This window comes from Mustelus asterias, chromosome 8 (assembly GCF_964213995.1).
Source record: "Mustelus asterias chromosome 8, sMusAst1.hap1.1, whole genome shotgun sequence".
NCBI classification, from domain to species: domain Eukaryota; kingdom Metazoa; phylum Chordata; class Chondrichthyes; order Carcharhiniformes; family Triakidae; genus Mustelus; species Mustelus asterias.
Window position 1 is genome coordinate 138,794,125 of NC_135808.1, and position 17,063 is coordinate 138,811,187.

The 17,063-nt window shown below is 49.9% G+C and overlaps 1 protein-coding gene across 1 annotated transcript in view; it reads right to left on the reverse strand.

The window, feature by feature from the left end:
• The window catches only part of vav3a (vav 3 guanine nucleotide exchange factor a), a 232,985-nt gene extending 217,408 nt beyond the window's left edge, over positions 1-15,577 (reverse strand). Inside the window, exon 1 of the mRNA XM_078219234.1 lies at positions 15,374-15,577. Within this exon, the coding sequence (XP_078075360.1) occupies positions 15,374-15,577 (204 nt within the window). The remainder of the gene's footprint in view (positions 1-15,373) is intronic.
• Between the last annotated feature and the right edge of the window lie 1,486 nt (positions 15,578-17,063).

Genomic DNA, 17,063 nt, shown 5'->3' on the forward strand with positions numbered 1-17,063 from the left:
GACCTACCCTCCAAACCAGGCAGCATCCTGGTAAATCTCCTCTGCACTCTTTCCAGCGCTTCCACATCCTTCTTATAGTGAGGTGACCAGAACTGCACACAATATTCCAAATGTGGTCTCACCAAGGTCCTGTACAGTTGCAGCATAACCCCACGGCTCTTAAACTCCAACCCCCTGTTAATAAAAGCTAACACACTATAGGCCTTCTTCACAGCTCTATCCACTTGACTGGCAACCTTTAGAGATTTGTGGATATGGACCCCAAGATCTCTCTGTTCCTCCACAGTCTTCAGAACCCTACCTTTGACCCTGTAATCCACATTTAAATTTGTCCTACCAAAATGAATCACCTCACATTTATCAGGGTTAAACTCCATTTGCCATTTTTCAGCCCAGCTTTGCATCCTATCTATGTCTCTTTGCAGCCTACAACAGCCCTCCACCTCATCCACTACTCCACCAATCTTGGTGTCATCAGCAAATTTACTGATCCACCCTTCAGCCCCCTCCTCTAAGTCATTAATAAAAATCACAAAGAGCAGAGGACCAAGCACCGATCCCTGCGGCACTCCGCTAGCAACCTGCCTCCAGTCCGAAAATTTTCCATCCACCACCACCCTCTGTCTTCGATCAGACAGCCAGTTACCTATCCAATCGGCCAACTTTCCCTCTATCCCACACCTCCTTACTTTCATCATAAGCCGACCATGGGGGACCTTATCAAACGCCTTACTAAAATCCATGTATATGACATCAACTGCCCTACCTTCATCAACACACTTAGTTACCTCCTCAAAAAATTCAATCAAATTTGTGAGGCACGACTTGCCCTTCACGAATCCGTGCTGACTATCTCGGATTAATCCGCATCTTTCTAAATGGTCGTAAATCCCATCCCTAAGGACCCTTTCCATCAATTTACCAACCACCGAAGTAAGACTAACCGGTCTATAATTACCAGGCTCATTTCTATTCCCTTTCTTAAACAGAGGAACAACATTCGCCATTCTCCAGTCCTCAGAGAAGCAATCCTCCACAACCACTCTCTGGCTTCTTCCATTGAAAGAAGTTTAACAACACCAGGTAGGCAGTGTCTTATCCAATTTACTACCTCCCCATGTATACCCAGCAACTGAACCTTCCTCACTAACCTCCCATGAGGGACCTTGTCAAAGGCCTTGCTGAAATCCAGGTAGACAACATCCACCGCCTTCCCTTCATCCACTTTCCTGGTAACCTCCTCAAAAAACTCTAATAGATTGGTCAAACATGACCTACCACGCACAAAGCCATGTTGACTCTCCCTAATAAATCCCTGTCTATCCAAATATTTGGAGATCCTATCCCTTATCACACCTTCCAATAACTTGCCCACCACCGACGTCAAACTTACTGGCCGATAATTTCCCGGATTTCTTTTGGAACCTTTTTTAAACAACGGAACAACATGAGCCACCCTCCAATCATCCGGCACCTCCCCCGTGAACACTGACATTTTAAATATGTCTGCCAGGGCCCCTGCAAGTTCAACACTAGCTTCCCTCAAGGTCCGTGGGAATACCCTGTCCGGTCCTGGGGATTTATCCACTCTGATTTGCCTCAAGACAGCGAGCACCTCCTCCCCTTTAATCTGTAAAGGTTCCATGGCCTCCCTACCAGTTTGCCCTATTTCCGTAGACTCCATGCCCGTTTTCTCAGTAAATACGGATGCAAAAAAACCATTTAGTACTTCCCCCATCTCTTTTGGTTCCATACACAGTCTACCACTCTGGTCTTCAAGAGGACCAATTTTACCCCTCACTATCCTTTTGCTCCGAACATACCTATAGAAGCTCTTTGGATTTTCCTTCACTCTGTCTGCCAAACGTACGCCTCTCTTTTCTTTATGACCAATCCCTCAATTTCCCTGGTTATCCACGCTTCTCGAATCCTACCCTTCCTATCCTTTTTTACAGGCACATGCCTATCCTGCAGCCCTAACAACTGTTCCTTAAAAGACTCCCACATGCCAGATGTGGATTTACCCTCAAACAGCCTCTCCCAATCAACAGCTGCCAATTTCTGCCTCATCCCACTAAAGTTAGCCTTCCCCCAATCCAACACCTTACCCTTGGGACACCACTCATCCTTTTCCATCACTATCCTAAAGCTAACAGACTCCCCTACCTTTGGGAAAAGATATTGGCTATCGAGCTGATCTGTGCCCCTCATTATTTTATAGACCTCTGTAAGATCAGCCCTCAGCCTCCTACGCTCCAGCACCTTCAGGAGGACAGTATAGGGGTGCACAGAAACTCAGCTTCCAGGTATTCCTGGGGATGGGGAACATTCCCAAACCCGGGATCCACTTCTCCTTCATCTCCGGAGCCCCACACCCTCCCTTTTTGTTATAAACAATCACATCATCTTTTGTGCTTTATTGTCCCATTTGCTGAACACCATCATCCTTTCCAGCATTTCATCCTGCGAATCTCTGGCCAGAGACTTCAGCTGTTGACCTTTCCTCCCCTGCACTTTTCCCCCTTCTGTTTCCAGGTCGGGGGAAAGGTCGGTGAACTGCTCCGTTTCTGCTGACACACAGAGACTAAAACAGCAGCAAACAATTCAACTTCCCCAACTCCTGCAGCAAGGACTGACTCAGCGCAGCTTCAAATGCTTCTGCCGCAGGGAGACAGGACGTGGGTTTCACCATCACCACTCCCTCGGGAGGCTGCATTAGGTCAGGAGGGTCTACCCCATCTCATCATGTCGGAGGATCAAATCCCACTCCAAAGAGACACACTTAAAATCCACACTGACATTTTCAATGTGGTACTGAGGGAGTGCTGCACTGTCAGAGGGTCAGTACTGAGGGAGTGCTGCACTGTCAGAGGGTCAGGACTGAGGGAGTGCCGCACTGTCAGAGGGTCAGTGCTGAGGGAGTGCCGCACTGTCAGAGAGTCAGTACTGAGGGAGTGCCGCACTGTCAGAGGGTCAGTACTGAGGGAGTGACGCACAGTCAGAGGGTCAGTACTGAGGGAGTGCTGCACTGTCAGAGGGTCAGTACTGAGGGAGTGCCGCACTGTCAGAGGGTCAGTACTGAGGGAGTGACGCACTGTCAGAGGGTCAGTACTGAGGGAGTGCTGCACTGTCAGAGGGTCAGTACTGAGGGAGTGCCGCACTGTCAGAGAGTCAGTACTGAGGGAGTGCTGCACTGTCAGAGAGTCATTAATTAGTTCGCTATGAAACACATTTTGCTTGGGGTAAGATGGTCGTTCATGGTTAGATCCACACCAATGCAAAATATTGCAGAAGAAGTGAGAACTATGGGAATTCTGAGCACGCCAGACAACACGTTCTGTGAATTACCCTTTCACTTACTCTCTGTCCACTCTCTCACCTACGCAGTCGCTCATGGATCGGGGCGGTTGTTCAGTGCACTGTGCAGTCTGTAAATGCTGTACGTACAGGGCTGGGGGTGTTTGAAGAACAAAGAACAAAACAGCACAGGAACAGGCCCTTCGGCCCACCAAGTCTGTGCTGACACAGAGGCCTCTCTAATCTAATATTTTCTTGCCTCTACATGGTCCATATCCCTCTATTCGCTGCCTATTCATGTATCTATCCAGATGCTTCTTGAACGTTGTTATAGAATCTGCTTCCACCACCTCCTCCGGCAGCGTGTTCCAGACATTCACCACCCTCTGTGTGAAAAACCTGCCCCTTACATCCCTTTTAAACTTTGCCCCTCTCACTCTCAACCTCTGCCCCTGAGTAATTGACCCTTCGACCCTGGGAAAAGACTCTGACTATCCACTCTATCCAAGCTGTCATAATCTTGTAAACCTCTATCAGGTTCCCCCGCATCCTCCGACGCTCCAATGAAAACAATCCAAGTTTATTCAACCTTTCTTCATAGTCCATATCCTCCAAACCAGGCAACATCCTGGTAAATCTCTTTTGCATCCTTTCCAATGCATCAACATCCTTCCGGTAGTGTGGCGACCAGACTTGTACACTATAGTGTTGGGTAGATGAGTTTTCGGGAGGTTTGAATGTTCCCTCTGACACCTCCACTTCACTCCTGCATGTTCCTGATTGTGTCCACCGACTTCCCAAATGGAGTTTCCCACAATCCCACAATTGATCACAATCCAGAAACCTCCATAAGTCAAAAGCAAAATCCCACAGAAATCTGAAATACACAGAAACATAGAAACTAGAAGCAGGAGGAGGCCATTCGGCCCTTCGAGCCTGCTCCACCATTCATTTTGATCATGGTTGATCATTGAATTCAATATCCTGATCCCTCCGTCCCCCCAGATCCCTTGATCCTTTTAGCCCCCAGAGCTATATCTAATTTCCTCTTGTATTCAGAAAATGTTTTGGCCTCAACTACATTCTGTGGGAGTGAATTCCACACATTCACCACCCTCTGGGTGAAGAAATTTCTCCTCACTTCGGTTCTAAAAGGTTTACCCCTTATCCTCAAAGTATGACCCCTAGTTCTGGACTGCTCCACCACCAGGGACATTCTTTCTGAATCTCCCCTGTCTAATCCTGTTAGAATTTTATATGTTTCGATGAGATCCCCTCTCACTCTTCTAAACTCCAGTGAATATAATCCTAACCGACTTAGTCTTTCCTCATATGACAGACCTGCCATCCCAGGAATCAGCCTGGTAAACCTTCGCTGTCCTCCCCCTATAGCAAGGACATCCTTCCTCAGATAAGGACACCAAAATTGCAAACAATACTCCAGGTGTGGCCTCACCAACGCCCTGTACAATTGCAGTAAAATATCCCTATCTCTATGCTCAAATCCTCTCGCTATGAAGGCCAACATACCATTCGCCTTCTTTACTGCCTGCTGTACCTGCGCACGCCTGCTTTCAGCGACTGATGAAAGTAAGCCTGCAGGTACAATTGGACCAGTGGGCTGACGAATGGCAGATGGTGTTTAATTTAGACAAATACGAGGTGATCTTCAAGAGGACCAATTTTATCCCTTACTATCCTTTTGCTCTTAATATACCTGTAGAAGCTCTTAGGATTATCCTTCACTTTGTCTGCCAAAGCAACCTCATGTCTTCTTTTAGCCCTCCTGATTTCTTTCCTAAGTAGTTTCTTGCACATTTGCTCCCTGTTGCACCGATCATCCCCGGGGGGGGGGGGGGGGGGGGGTGTGTGTGTGTGTGTGTGTGTGTGTGTGTGTGTGTGTGTGACGTATCATCCCCTGGGGGGAGGAAGGAGAAGGGGTGTGATGTCTCATCCTCTGGGGGCGGGGGGAGGTGAGGGGGTGTGACGTATCATCCCCTGGGGGGAGGAAGGAGAAGGGGTGTGATGTCTCATCCTCTGGGGGCGGGGGGAGGTGAGGGGGTGTGACGTATCATCCCCTGGGGGCGGGGGGAGGTGAGGGGGTGTGACGTATCATCCCCTGGGGGTGGGGGGGGTGAGGGGTGGAGAGGGGGTGTGACGTATCATCCCCTGGGGGTGGGGGGAGGGGTGAGCGGTGGAGGAGAGGGGGTGTGACGTATCATCCCCTGGGGGGGGGGGGGGTGGAGGAGAGGGGGTGTGACGTATCATCCCCTGGGGGTGGGGCGGGGTGGAGGAGAGGGGGTGTGACATATCATCCCCTGGGGGTGGGGGGGGGGGGGGGGGGGGGGAGGAGAGGGGGTGTGACGTATCATCTCCTGGGGGGAAGGAGGAGAGGGGGTGTGACGTATCATCCCCTGGGGGCGGGGGGAGGAGAGGGGGTGTGGCGTCTCCTCCTCTGGTCGGGGGGGGTTCCGCTGCCTGTCTGTGGCCGATCCCTCCCGGCACCATCACTGGTTCACTACCAGCCACAGTCATCTCTCCCGCTCTCTCGCACCTGCAGGGAAGAGTAATCTGTGGCTGGCAGTGTCCCAGTGATGGTGCCAGGAGGGATCGGCCGCAGACACGCAGCGGAACCCCCCCCCCTGACCAGAGGAGGAGACACCACACCCCCTCTCCACCCCAGCCCCCCCAGGGGATGAGACATCACACCCGCCTCTTCTCCTCCCACCCCCTCCCGCCCCCTCCAGAGGATGACCTGGGTCAGAGAGCCGTTGCAGTCTCTGACCCCGCTCTTCAGAGGCTGCAGCGGCGACTTCAGACTTTTATTTTGCAGGTCGGTAACAGCGCGGACACGGATCGGGCCGGAAGACGGTAAAGTGGGATTTGGCGGGAGAGTTGGGTGCGCGGTTCATTAAGTCGATTTAAATGATGCAAATGCATTTAAATCATCGGGCCGCCCGATTCGGGCGCGCACCGGACCCGCGCCCAAATCGGGTGTCGGTAAAGCCGCGATCTGCTCGGAATTGGGTGCAGATTGTGATATAGGCCCGACGCCCAACTTTACCGCGATTTCCACGGAGTTGTGGTAAAATCAGGCCCTGGGACTTTTTTCTCTGGAGCGTAGGAGGCTGAGGGGTGACCTTGTAGAGGTCTATAAAATAATGAGGGGCACAGACAAGGTAGATAGTCAATATCTTTTCCCAAAGGTAGGGGAATCTAAAACTAGAGGGCATGGGTTTAAGGTGTGAGGGGAGAGATACAAAAGTGTCCAGAGGGGAAATTTTTTCATACAGAGGGGGGAATTTTACCATTTTGAGTCTAAGTGCCGAATCCGGGCGTCAAATAGATCCGCGCCTGGAATCCTCTTTCCAGTGCGCCCATAAGCGTTTTGCCGGCTCCGGCCTGATTTGCGCTGTGGGCGGGGCTTAGCGCTGGTAGACCAATCGGAGCTCTGAACTGCGCATGCGCCGATCGAAAAAAATCTGACAGCGCGCCCCGGCACGAAAAGAAAAACAGAAAGCAGAGAGAGCGGCTCTCTGACGTTCATGTTCGGAGGGAGGATGTATTGGCAGTTTTGAATAAACTGAAGGTCGATAAGTCCCCTGGGCCTGATGAAATGTATCCTAGGATTCTTTGGGAGGCGAGGGATGAGATTGCAGAGCCTTTGGCTTTGATCTTTGGGTCCTCGCTGTCCACGGGGATGGTGCCAGAGGACTGGAGAGTGGCAAATGTTGTTCCTCTGTTTAAGAAAGGGAATAGAAATGACCCTGGTAATTATAGACCGGTTAGTCTGACTTCGGTGGTTGGTAAATTGATGGAAAAGGTCCTTAGGGATGGGATTTACGACCATTTAGAAAGATGCGGATTAATCCGGGATAGTCAGCACGGATTTGTGAAGGGCAAATCGTGCCTCACAAATTTGATAGAATTTTTTGAGGAGGTAACTAGGTGTGTTGATGAAGGTAGGGCGGTTGATGTCATATACATGGATTTTAGTAAGGCGTTTGATAAGGTCCCCCATGGTCGGCTTATGATGAAAGTAAGGAGGTGTGGGATAGAGGGAAAGTTGGCCGATTGGATAGGTAACTGGCTGTCTGATCGAAGACAGAGGGTGGTGGTGGATGGAAAATTTTCGGACTGGAGGCAGGTTGCTAGCGGAGTGCCGCAGGGATCGGTGCTTGGTCCTCTGCTCTTTGTGATTTTTATTAATGACTTAGAGGAGGGGGCTGAAGGGTGGATCAGTAAATTTGCTGATGACACCAAGATTGGTGGAGTAGTGGATGAGGTGGAGGGCTGTTGTAGGCTGCAAAGAGACATAGATAGGATGCAAAGCTGGGCTGAAAAATGGCAAATGGAGTTTAACCCTGATAAATGTGAGGTGATTCATTTTGGTAGGACTAATTTAAATGTGGATTACAGGGTCAAAGGTAGGGTTCTGAAGACTGTGGAGGAACAGAGAGATCTTGGGGTCCATATCCACAGATCTCTAAAGGTTGCCACTCAAGTGGATAGAGCTGTGAAGAAGGCATATAGTGTGTTAGCTTTTATTAACAGGGGGTTGGAGTTTAAGAGCCGTGGGGTTATGCTGCAACTGTACAGGATCTTGGTGAGACCGCATTTGGAATATTGCGTGCAGTTCTGGTCACCTCACTATAAGAAGGATGTGGAAGCGCTGGAAAGAGTGCAGAGGAGATTTACCAGGATGCTGCCTGGTTTGGAGTGTCGGTCTTATGAGGAAAGGTTGAGGGAGCTGGGGCTGTTCTCTCTGGAGCAGAGGAGATTGAGGGGAGACTTAATAGAGGTTTATAAAATGATGAAGGGGATAGATCGAGTGAACGTTCAAAGACTATTTCCTCGGGTGGATGGAGCTATTACAAGGGGGCATAACTATAGGGTTCGTGGTGGGAGATACAGGACGGATATCAGAGGTAGGTTCTTCACGCAGAGAGTGGTTGGGGTGTGGAATGGACTGCCTGCAGTGATAGTGGAGTCAGACACTTTAGGAACATTTAAGCGGTTATTGGATAGGCACATGGAGCACACCAGGATGGTAGGGAGTGGGATAGCTTGATCTTGGTTTCAGATGAAGGTCGGCACAACATCGTGGGCCGAAGGGCCTGTTCTGTGCTGTAATGTTCTATGTTCTATGTTAAGATTGGTGGAGTAGTGGATGAGGTGGAGGGCTGTCGTAGGCTGCAAAGAGACATAGATAGGATGCAAAGCTGGGCTGAAAAATGGCAAATGGAGTTTAACCCTGATAAATGTGAGGTGATTCATTTTGGTAGGACTAATTTAAATGTGGTTTACAGGGTCAAAGGTAGGGTTCTGAAGACTGTGGAGGAACAGAGAGATCTTGGGGTCCATATCCACAAATCTCTAAAGGTTGCCAGTCAAGTGGATAGAGCTGTGAAGAAGGCCTATAGTGTGTTAGCTTTTATTAACAGGGGGTTGGAGTTTAAGATCTGTGGGGTTATGCTGCAACTGTACAGGACCTTGGTGAGACCACATTTGGAATATTGTGTGCAGTTCTGGTCACCTCACTATAAGAAGGATGTGGAAGCGCTGGAAAGAGTGCAGAGGAGATTTACCAGGATGCTGCCTGGTTTGGAGGGTAGGTCATATGAGGAAAGGTTGAGGGAGCTAGGGCTATTCTCTTTGGAGCGGAGGAGGCTGAGGGGAGACTTAATAGAGGTGTATAAAATGATGAAGGGGATAGATAGAGTGAACGTTCAAAGACTATTTCCTCGGGTGGATGGAGCTATTACAAGGGGGCATAACTATAGGGTTCGTGGTGGGAGATATAGGAAGGATATCAGAGGTAGGTTCTTTACGCAGAGAGTGGTTGGGGTGTGGAATGGACTGCCTGCAGTGATAGTGGAGTCAGACACTTTAGAAACATTTAAGCGGTTATTGGATAGGCACATGGAGCACACCATAGAACATAGAACATAGAACATAGAACATTACAGCGCAGAACAGGCCCTTCGGCCCACGATGTTGCACCGACCAGTTAAAAAAAAAACTGTGACCCTCCAACCTAAACCAATTTCTTTTCGTCCATGAACCTATCTACGGATCTCTTAAACGCCCCCAAACTAGGCGCATTTACTACTGATGCTGGCAGGGCATTCCAATCCCTCACCACCCTCTGGGTAAAGAACCTACCCCTGACATCGGTTCTATAACTTCCCCCCCTCAATTTAAAGCCATGCCCCCTCGTGCTGGATTTCTCCATCAGAGGAAAAAGGCTATCACTATCCACCCTATCTAAACCTCTAATCATCTTATATGTTTCAATAAGATCCCCTCTTAGCCGCCGCCTTTCCAGCGAAAACAATCCCAAATCCCTCAGCCTCTCCTCATAGGATCTCCCCTCCATACCAGGCAACATCCTGGTAAACCTCCTCTGCACCCTCTCCAAAGCCTCCACATCCTTCCTGTAATGTGGGGACCAGAACTGCACACAGTACTCCAAGTGCGGCCGCACCAGAGTTGTGTACAGTTGCAACATAACGCTACGACTCCTAAATTCAATCCCCCTACCAATAAACGCCAAGACACCATATGCCTTCTTAACAACCTTATCTACTTGATTCCCAACTTTCAGGGATCTATGCACACATACACCTAGATCCCTCTGCTCCTCCACACTATTCAAAGTCCTCCCGTTAGCCCTATACTCAACACATCTGTTATTCCTACCAAAGTGAATTACCTCACACTTCTCCGCATTAAACTCCATCCGCCACCTCTCGGCCCAACTTTGCAACCTGTCTAAGTCTTCCTGCAAACTACGACACCCTTCCTCACTGTCTACCACACCACCGACTTTGGTGTCATCAGCAAATTTGCTAATCCACCCAACTATACCCTCATCCAGATCATTAATAAATATTACAAACAGCAGTGGCCCCAAAACAGATCCCTGAGGTACACCACTTGTAACCGCACTCCATGATGAATATTTACTATCAACCACCACCCTCTGTTTCCTATCCGCTAGCCAATTCCTGATCCAATTTCCTAGATCACCCCCAATCCCATACATCTGCATTTTCTGCAGAAGCCTACCATGGTGAACCTTATCAAACGCCTTACTAAAATCCATATATACCACGTCCACTGCCTTGCCCCCATCCACCTCCTTGGTCACTTTCTCAAAAAACTCAATAAGGTTAGTAAGGCACGACCTACCTGCCACAAAACCATGCTGACTATCACCTATCAATTCATTACTCTCCAAATAACTATAAATCCTATCCCTTATAATTTTTTCCAACATCTTGCCGACAACAGAAGTGAGACTCACCGGTCTATAATTCCCGGGGAAGTCTCTGTTCCCCTTCTTAAACAATGGGACAACATTCGCTAACCTCCAATCTTCTGGTACTATACCAGAGGCCAACGACGACCTGAAGATCAGAGCCAGAGGCTCTGCAATCACTTCTCTTGCCTCCCAGAGAATCCTTGGATAAATCCCATCCGGACCAGGGGATTTATCTATTTTCAGACCCTCCAGAATATCCTGCACATCCTCCTTATCAACTGTAATACTGTCTATTCTACTCCCTTGCAACCCAGTGTCCTCCTCAGCTATATTCATGTCCCCTTGCGTGAACACCGAAGAGAAATATTGGTTCAATGCTTCACCAATCTCCTCCGGTTCCACACATAACTTCCCTCTGCCATCTATAACTGGCCCTAAACTTGCCCTAACCAACCTTCTGTTCTTGACATACCTATAGAACGCCTTAGGATTCTCTTTAACCCTATCCGCCAAAGTCTTCTCATGTCCCCTTTTAGCCCTTCTAAGCTCGCTCTTCAACTCCCTCTTAGCCAATCTAAAGCTTTCTAGTGCACTACCCGAGTGCTCACGTCTCATCCGAACATAAGCCTCCTTTTTCTTTTTAACCAACAAAGAAACTTTTTTGGTGCACCACGGTTCCCTAGCCCTACCAATTCCTCCTTGCCTGACAGGGACATACCTATCACAGACTCGCAGTAGCTGCTCCTTGAAAAAACTCCACATGTCGGACGTTCCCAGTCCCTGTAATCTCCTAGTCCAACCTATGTTTCCTAATTCTCTCCTAATAGCCTCATAATTACCCTTCCCCCAGCTAAAACCACTGGCCCGAGGTTCATGCCTATCCCTTTCCATCACTAAGGTGAACGTAACCGAATTGTGGTCACTATCACCAAAATGCACACCAACTTCCAAGTCTAGCACCTGGTCTGGCTCATTTCCCAGCACCAGATCCAATATAGCCTCACCTCTAGTTGGCCTGTCTACATACTGAGTCAAAAAACCTTCCTGCAAGCTTTGAACAAAAACTGACCCCTCTAACGAGCTAGAGCTATAACAATTCCAGTCAATATTAGTCAAGTTAAAATCCCCCATAACAATTGCCCTATTACTATCACTCCTAAGCAGGATTGACTCCGCAATCCTTTCCTCAACCTCTCTAGAACTTTTAGGAGGTCTATAAAAGACTCCCAACAGGGTGACCTCTCCTCTCCTATTTCTAATCTCCGCCCATACTACCTCAACAGATAAGTCCTCATCAAACCTCCTCTCTGACACTGTGATACAATCTCTGACCAATAATGCTACCCCTCCCCCTCTTCTACCTCCTTCCCTACTTCGACTAAAACATTTGAACCCCGGGACCTGCAGCATCCATTCCTGCCCCTGCTCTATCCATGTCTCTGAAATAGCCACAACATCGAAGTCCCAGGTACTGATCCACGCTGCAAGTTCACCCACTTTATTGCGAATACTCCTGGCATTGAAGTATACACATTTCAAACCCTGCTCCACCCCACCTCTGCAATGCCGTGCATTGCAGTCCCCATCCATGCATCCCTCACTTTCAGCCCCACTACTCAGGATCCCTCCCCCCCCCCGAATCAGTTTAAACCTCCCTGCATGGCCTTAGCAAATTTACCCCCCAGGATATTGGTCCCCTTCTGATTAAGGTGTAGACCATCCTTCTCATAGAGGTCACACCTTCCCCAGTACGAGCCCCAATTGCTTAAGTACCTGAACCCCTCCCTCCTGCACCATCCCCTCAGCCATGAATTCAAACCTTCCCTCTCCCTATTCCTCTCTAAACTATCCCGTGGTACAGGCAAGAGTCCAGAGATAACCACTCTGTCAGTCCTGGCCTTTAGTTTCCACCCCAACTCCATAACCAGGACCTCTTTTTAGGTCAAACCAAACCAAGTAAACAAACTCAGATTAAATCAGGACAAAGTAAAAGGGGCAGCTCCCCAAAAAGGAGGGGGAACAGCCCGAACAGAAATCAAAATACAAAGGAAACTTAAAAACATCAAATTAAAATGTGATTATTAGGGTCAATAATGCACCCCAACCCCTGCGGTGCCCAGCGGGCGCAGTAAGCGTCAACCTCGCCCGTGGACACCGCATGCTCCCTCTCCAGGGACACCTGGCCGCGAACGTAGCCGCGGTAGAGGGGAAGACAGTCAGGATGGACGGCCCCCTCGATCGCCCGCTGCCTGGTGATAGGGAGTGGGATAGCTTGATCTTGGTTTCAGATAAAGCTCGGCACAACATCGTGGGCCGAAGGGCCTGTTCTGTGCTGTACTGTTCTATGTTCTATGTTCTATCCTCTGGTCTGAGGGGGGGTGCGGTTGGGAGGGGAGTGGGTGTGACCGATCATCCCCTGGGAGGGCCGGTGGGGCGGGCGTGGAGAGGGTTAGGGTTAGGAAATTTGGAGATAATACATTCAGTTCCCTCTTTCAAATCATTAATATATAATGTGAACAGTTGGGGTCCGAGCACAGATCCCTGCGGAACCCCACTAGTCACTGACTGCCAATCAGAAAAAGACCCATTTATGCTAACTCTTTGCTATGATGTGGAGATGCCGGCGTTGGACCGGGGTAAGCACAGTAAGAAGTCTCACAACACCAGGTTAAAGTCCAACAGGTTTATTTGGTAGCAAATACCATAAGCTTTCAGAGCACAGCTCCTTCGTCAGATGGAGTGGATATCTGTTCTCCAACAGTGCACAGACACAGAAATCAAATTACAGAATACTAATTAGAATGCAAATCTCTACAGCCAGCCAGGTCTTAAATGTACAGACAATGTGGGTGGAGGGAGCATTCAACACAGGTTAAAGAGATGTGTATTGTCTCCAGACAGAACAGCTTGTGAAATTCTGCAAGGTCAGGAGGCAAGCTGTGGGGGTTACTGATAATGTGACATAAATCCAACATCCCGGTTTAGGCCATCCTCATGTGTGCGGAACTTGGCTATCAGTTTCTGCTCAACGACTCTGCGCTGTCGTGTGTCGTGAAGGCCGCCTTGGAGAACGCTTACCTGAAGATCCTGAACCTGAAGGCGGCCTTCACGACACACGACAGCGCAGAGTCGCTGAGCAGAAACTGATAGCCAAGTTCCGCACACATGAGGACGGCCTAAACCGGGATGTTGGATTTATGTCACATTATCAGTAACTCCCACAGCTTGCCTCCTGATCTTGCAGAATTTCACAAGCTGTACTGTCTGGAGACAATACACATCTCTTTAACCTGTGTTGAATGCTCCCTCCACCCACATTGTCTGTACATTTAAGACCTGGCTGGCTGTAGAGATTTGCATTCTAATCAGTATTCTGTAATTTGATTTCTGTGTCTGTGCCCTGTTTGAGAACAGATATCCACTCCATCTGACAAAGGAGCTCTGCTCCGAAAGCTTATGGTATTTGCTACCAAATAAACCTGTTGGACTTTAACCTGGTGTTGTGAGACTTCTTACTGTCCTATTTGCTAACCAGCTTTCTATCCAATAAAAACAGGAAATGAGGAACAGATGCAGCTGGACTGCATCTGCAGGGAGTGAAATAGAGTTAATGGCTCACATTCAGAATGACTCTTCATTGGAACTCACTTTGAAACATTAACACAGTTCTCTCCCAGCAGATGCTGCCGGATTGCTGAGTGTTTCCCACATATTCTGTTGGTATGTTTGAGCTGTTCAGGAATGCTCTGAGGATATCCCTAACACTGTCCTCCTGAGGGTCTCCTGGCGCCACCAGCGTTCCGATTAGAACAGTGGCTTCAGCAATCTGGTGTGGGGCTCACAGCAGCTGTTATGTGAGGGATCAGTGTCTGCATTAGCGCCTGATCTCATTGGCTATAAGGAGGGGTCGAATAAACTGGGATTGTTTTCACTGGAAAGACGGAGGCTGAGGGGAGACCTGATAGAGGTTACAAAATGATGAGAGGCACAGACAGGGTGGATAGTCAGAGGCTTCTTCCCAGGATGGAATAGTCAATTACAAGGGACACAGGTACAAGGTGAGAGGGGGAAAGTTTAAGGGAGATGTGCGGGGGAAGTTTTCCACACAGAGAGTGGTGGGTGCCTGGAACGTGCTGCCGGAGGAGGTGGTGGAAGCAGGAACATTAGCAACATTTAAGGTGTATCGTGATAGGCACATGAATGGGAGGCGAACAGAGGGATAGAAGCCACATATCAGCGCAGGCTTGGCGGGCCGAAGGGCCTGTTCCTGTGCTGTTGCTTGGGGAGAGGATTCTGGCTGATGCTCTGTCTCAGACACTGCCTGACAGGCTGGGTATTTGCAGCATTCTGGTGTCAGTGTTACACACGGCAGCATCTCAGCAGCTCTGATCTGTGCAGAGAGAATCGAGTCAGGGTTTCGAGTCTGGGTGACCCTTGGTCAGAGCCCCAGCATCTGCAGCATTTTGCTTTCATATTAACTTGGCAGCATTCAGCCCTCCCCAGGATGGAGATTTTAAAGTGAGTTTGGAGTGTTTAATCCTCCTCTGCCTCACTCACATTCTTTACAAACACGGATTGACAGATATTCACAACAACATTTCCCTTTAGTTCCCAGTGACCTGCCCCCCCCCCCCCCCCGCAAATCCGGCAGGGATTTGGGGAATTCCCCCCTCCCAATCCGGACACAGGCAGCTCTTCAACCTGGTGAGGCTTCACCACAGCACTCGGGGCCCCGCTCAGCTCCCGGGATTTGTCCGGCTTGGGCCAGTCTATCCCGGTTTAATCCCAGTCTATCCCGGTGCTCCTTACCTGGGACATGTGCGGCCGCTGGTGGATGTCCTTGAGGCTCAGGGAGCGGGGCTGGAGGGTGTTCAGTAACCGGCACAGCAGCACCCCATCCCGGAGAGACTGAGCCAGCTCGAAGAGCTGCGCCCCGGGCCAGCTCACCCTGTGGTCCCGGGGCAAAACCCCGCAACTGATCAGCCAGAGAGCGCACTGGCGCCAGGGTTCCATCCCCACCCTGACCCCCCACACTAACCCCTCACCCCTCACCCCCCAAACCCCCACACTAACCCCTCACCCCCCAAACCCCCACACTAACCCCTCACCCCCCAAACCCCCACACTAACCCCTCACCCTCCAAACCCCCACACGAACCCCTCACCCTAAACACTCACCCCCAAACCCCCACACTAACCCCGAACCCTAAACACTCACCCCCAAACCCCCACACTAACCCCGAACCCTAAACACTCACCCCCAAACCCCCACACTAACCCCTCACCCTAAACACTCACCCCCAAACCCCCACACTAACCCCGAACCCTAAACACTAACCCCCCAAACCCCCACACTAACCCCTCACCCCAAAACCCTAAACACTAACCCCCCAAACCCCCACACTAACCCCTCACCCTAAACATTCACCCCCCAAACCCCCACGCTAACCCCTCACCCCAAAACCCTAAACACTAACCCCCCAAACCCCCACACTAACCCCGAACCCCTCACCCTAAACACTCACCCCCCAAACCCCAAAAACACTAAACCCCAAAAACACTAAACCCCACAACTGATCAGCCAGAGAGCGCACTGGCGCCTGGGATCCATCCCCACGCTAACCCTGAACACTAAACCCCCCAAAACCCCACCCCACCCTGAACACTAAACCCCCCAAAACCCCACCCCACCCTGAACACTAAACCCCCCCAAAACCCCACCCTGAACACTAAACCCGGACCCTAAAAAACCTCAACACTAAACGCCCCAAGACCCAAACCCTCCACTAAACAAACCTTCAACCCTAAACACCGGCCCCCAAACTAGGACCCCCTGTCCACCTGGATCTCTCTCTGTCTCTCTCTCTGTCCCCCTCTCTCTGTCCCTCTCCCTCTCTCTGTCTCTCTCTCTCTCTATCCCTCTCTCTGTCCCTCTGGTTCCTCCGGCTGCAGTTATCCGCTTTGCGTTCTCACACTCACTCTATCTTTCTCTCTATTTATATCTCCATGTTGCAGCCTCTCTCAGTCCCTATCCCTGTCCCACCCTCCCTGCTTTCTCTCTCTCTCAATCATTCTGCCCTTTCCCTCTCTCCATCTCTCACCCTATCTCTCTACCTCTATCAATCTCTCTACCTCTATCACTCCATCATTCTCTGTCCTCCCAGTTCGAGGTGACCCGTTAGTTTCTCTTTCTGCCGCTTCCGTCCTGGCTGGACCCGGGGGCGCGCACGGAGGCTGCGGGAGCGCGCACTGTCCATACCATCGGCTCCTTTAACCGAACTCCACATTCAGCAAAGCTTTCAGCCTCCCCCAATGTTAATGCAACATAGCAGGCCTTCAGATCTACCATAAACTTCCCAAAGGATAACACCCCAGTATTAATATCGCTGTAAAATATCCCAGAATTAATGTCCCTGTACAATATCCCAGAATTAATATCACTGTATAACACCCCAGTATTAATATCACTACATTATCCCAGTATGAATATCACTGTACGC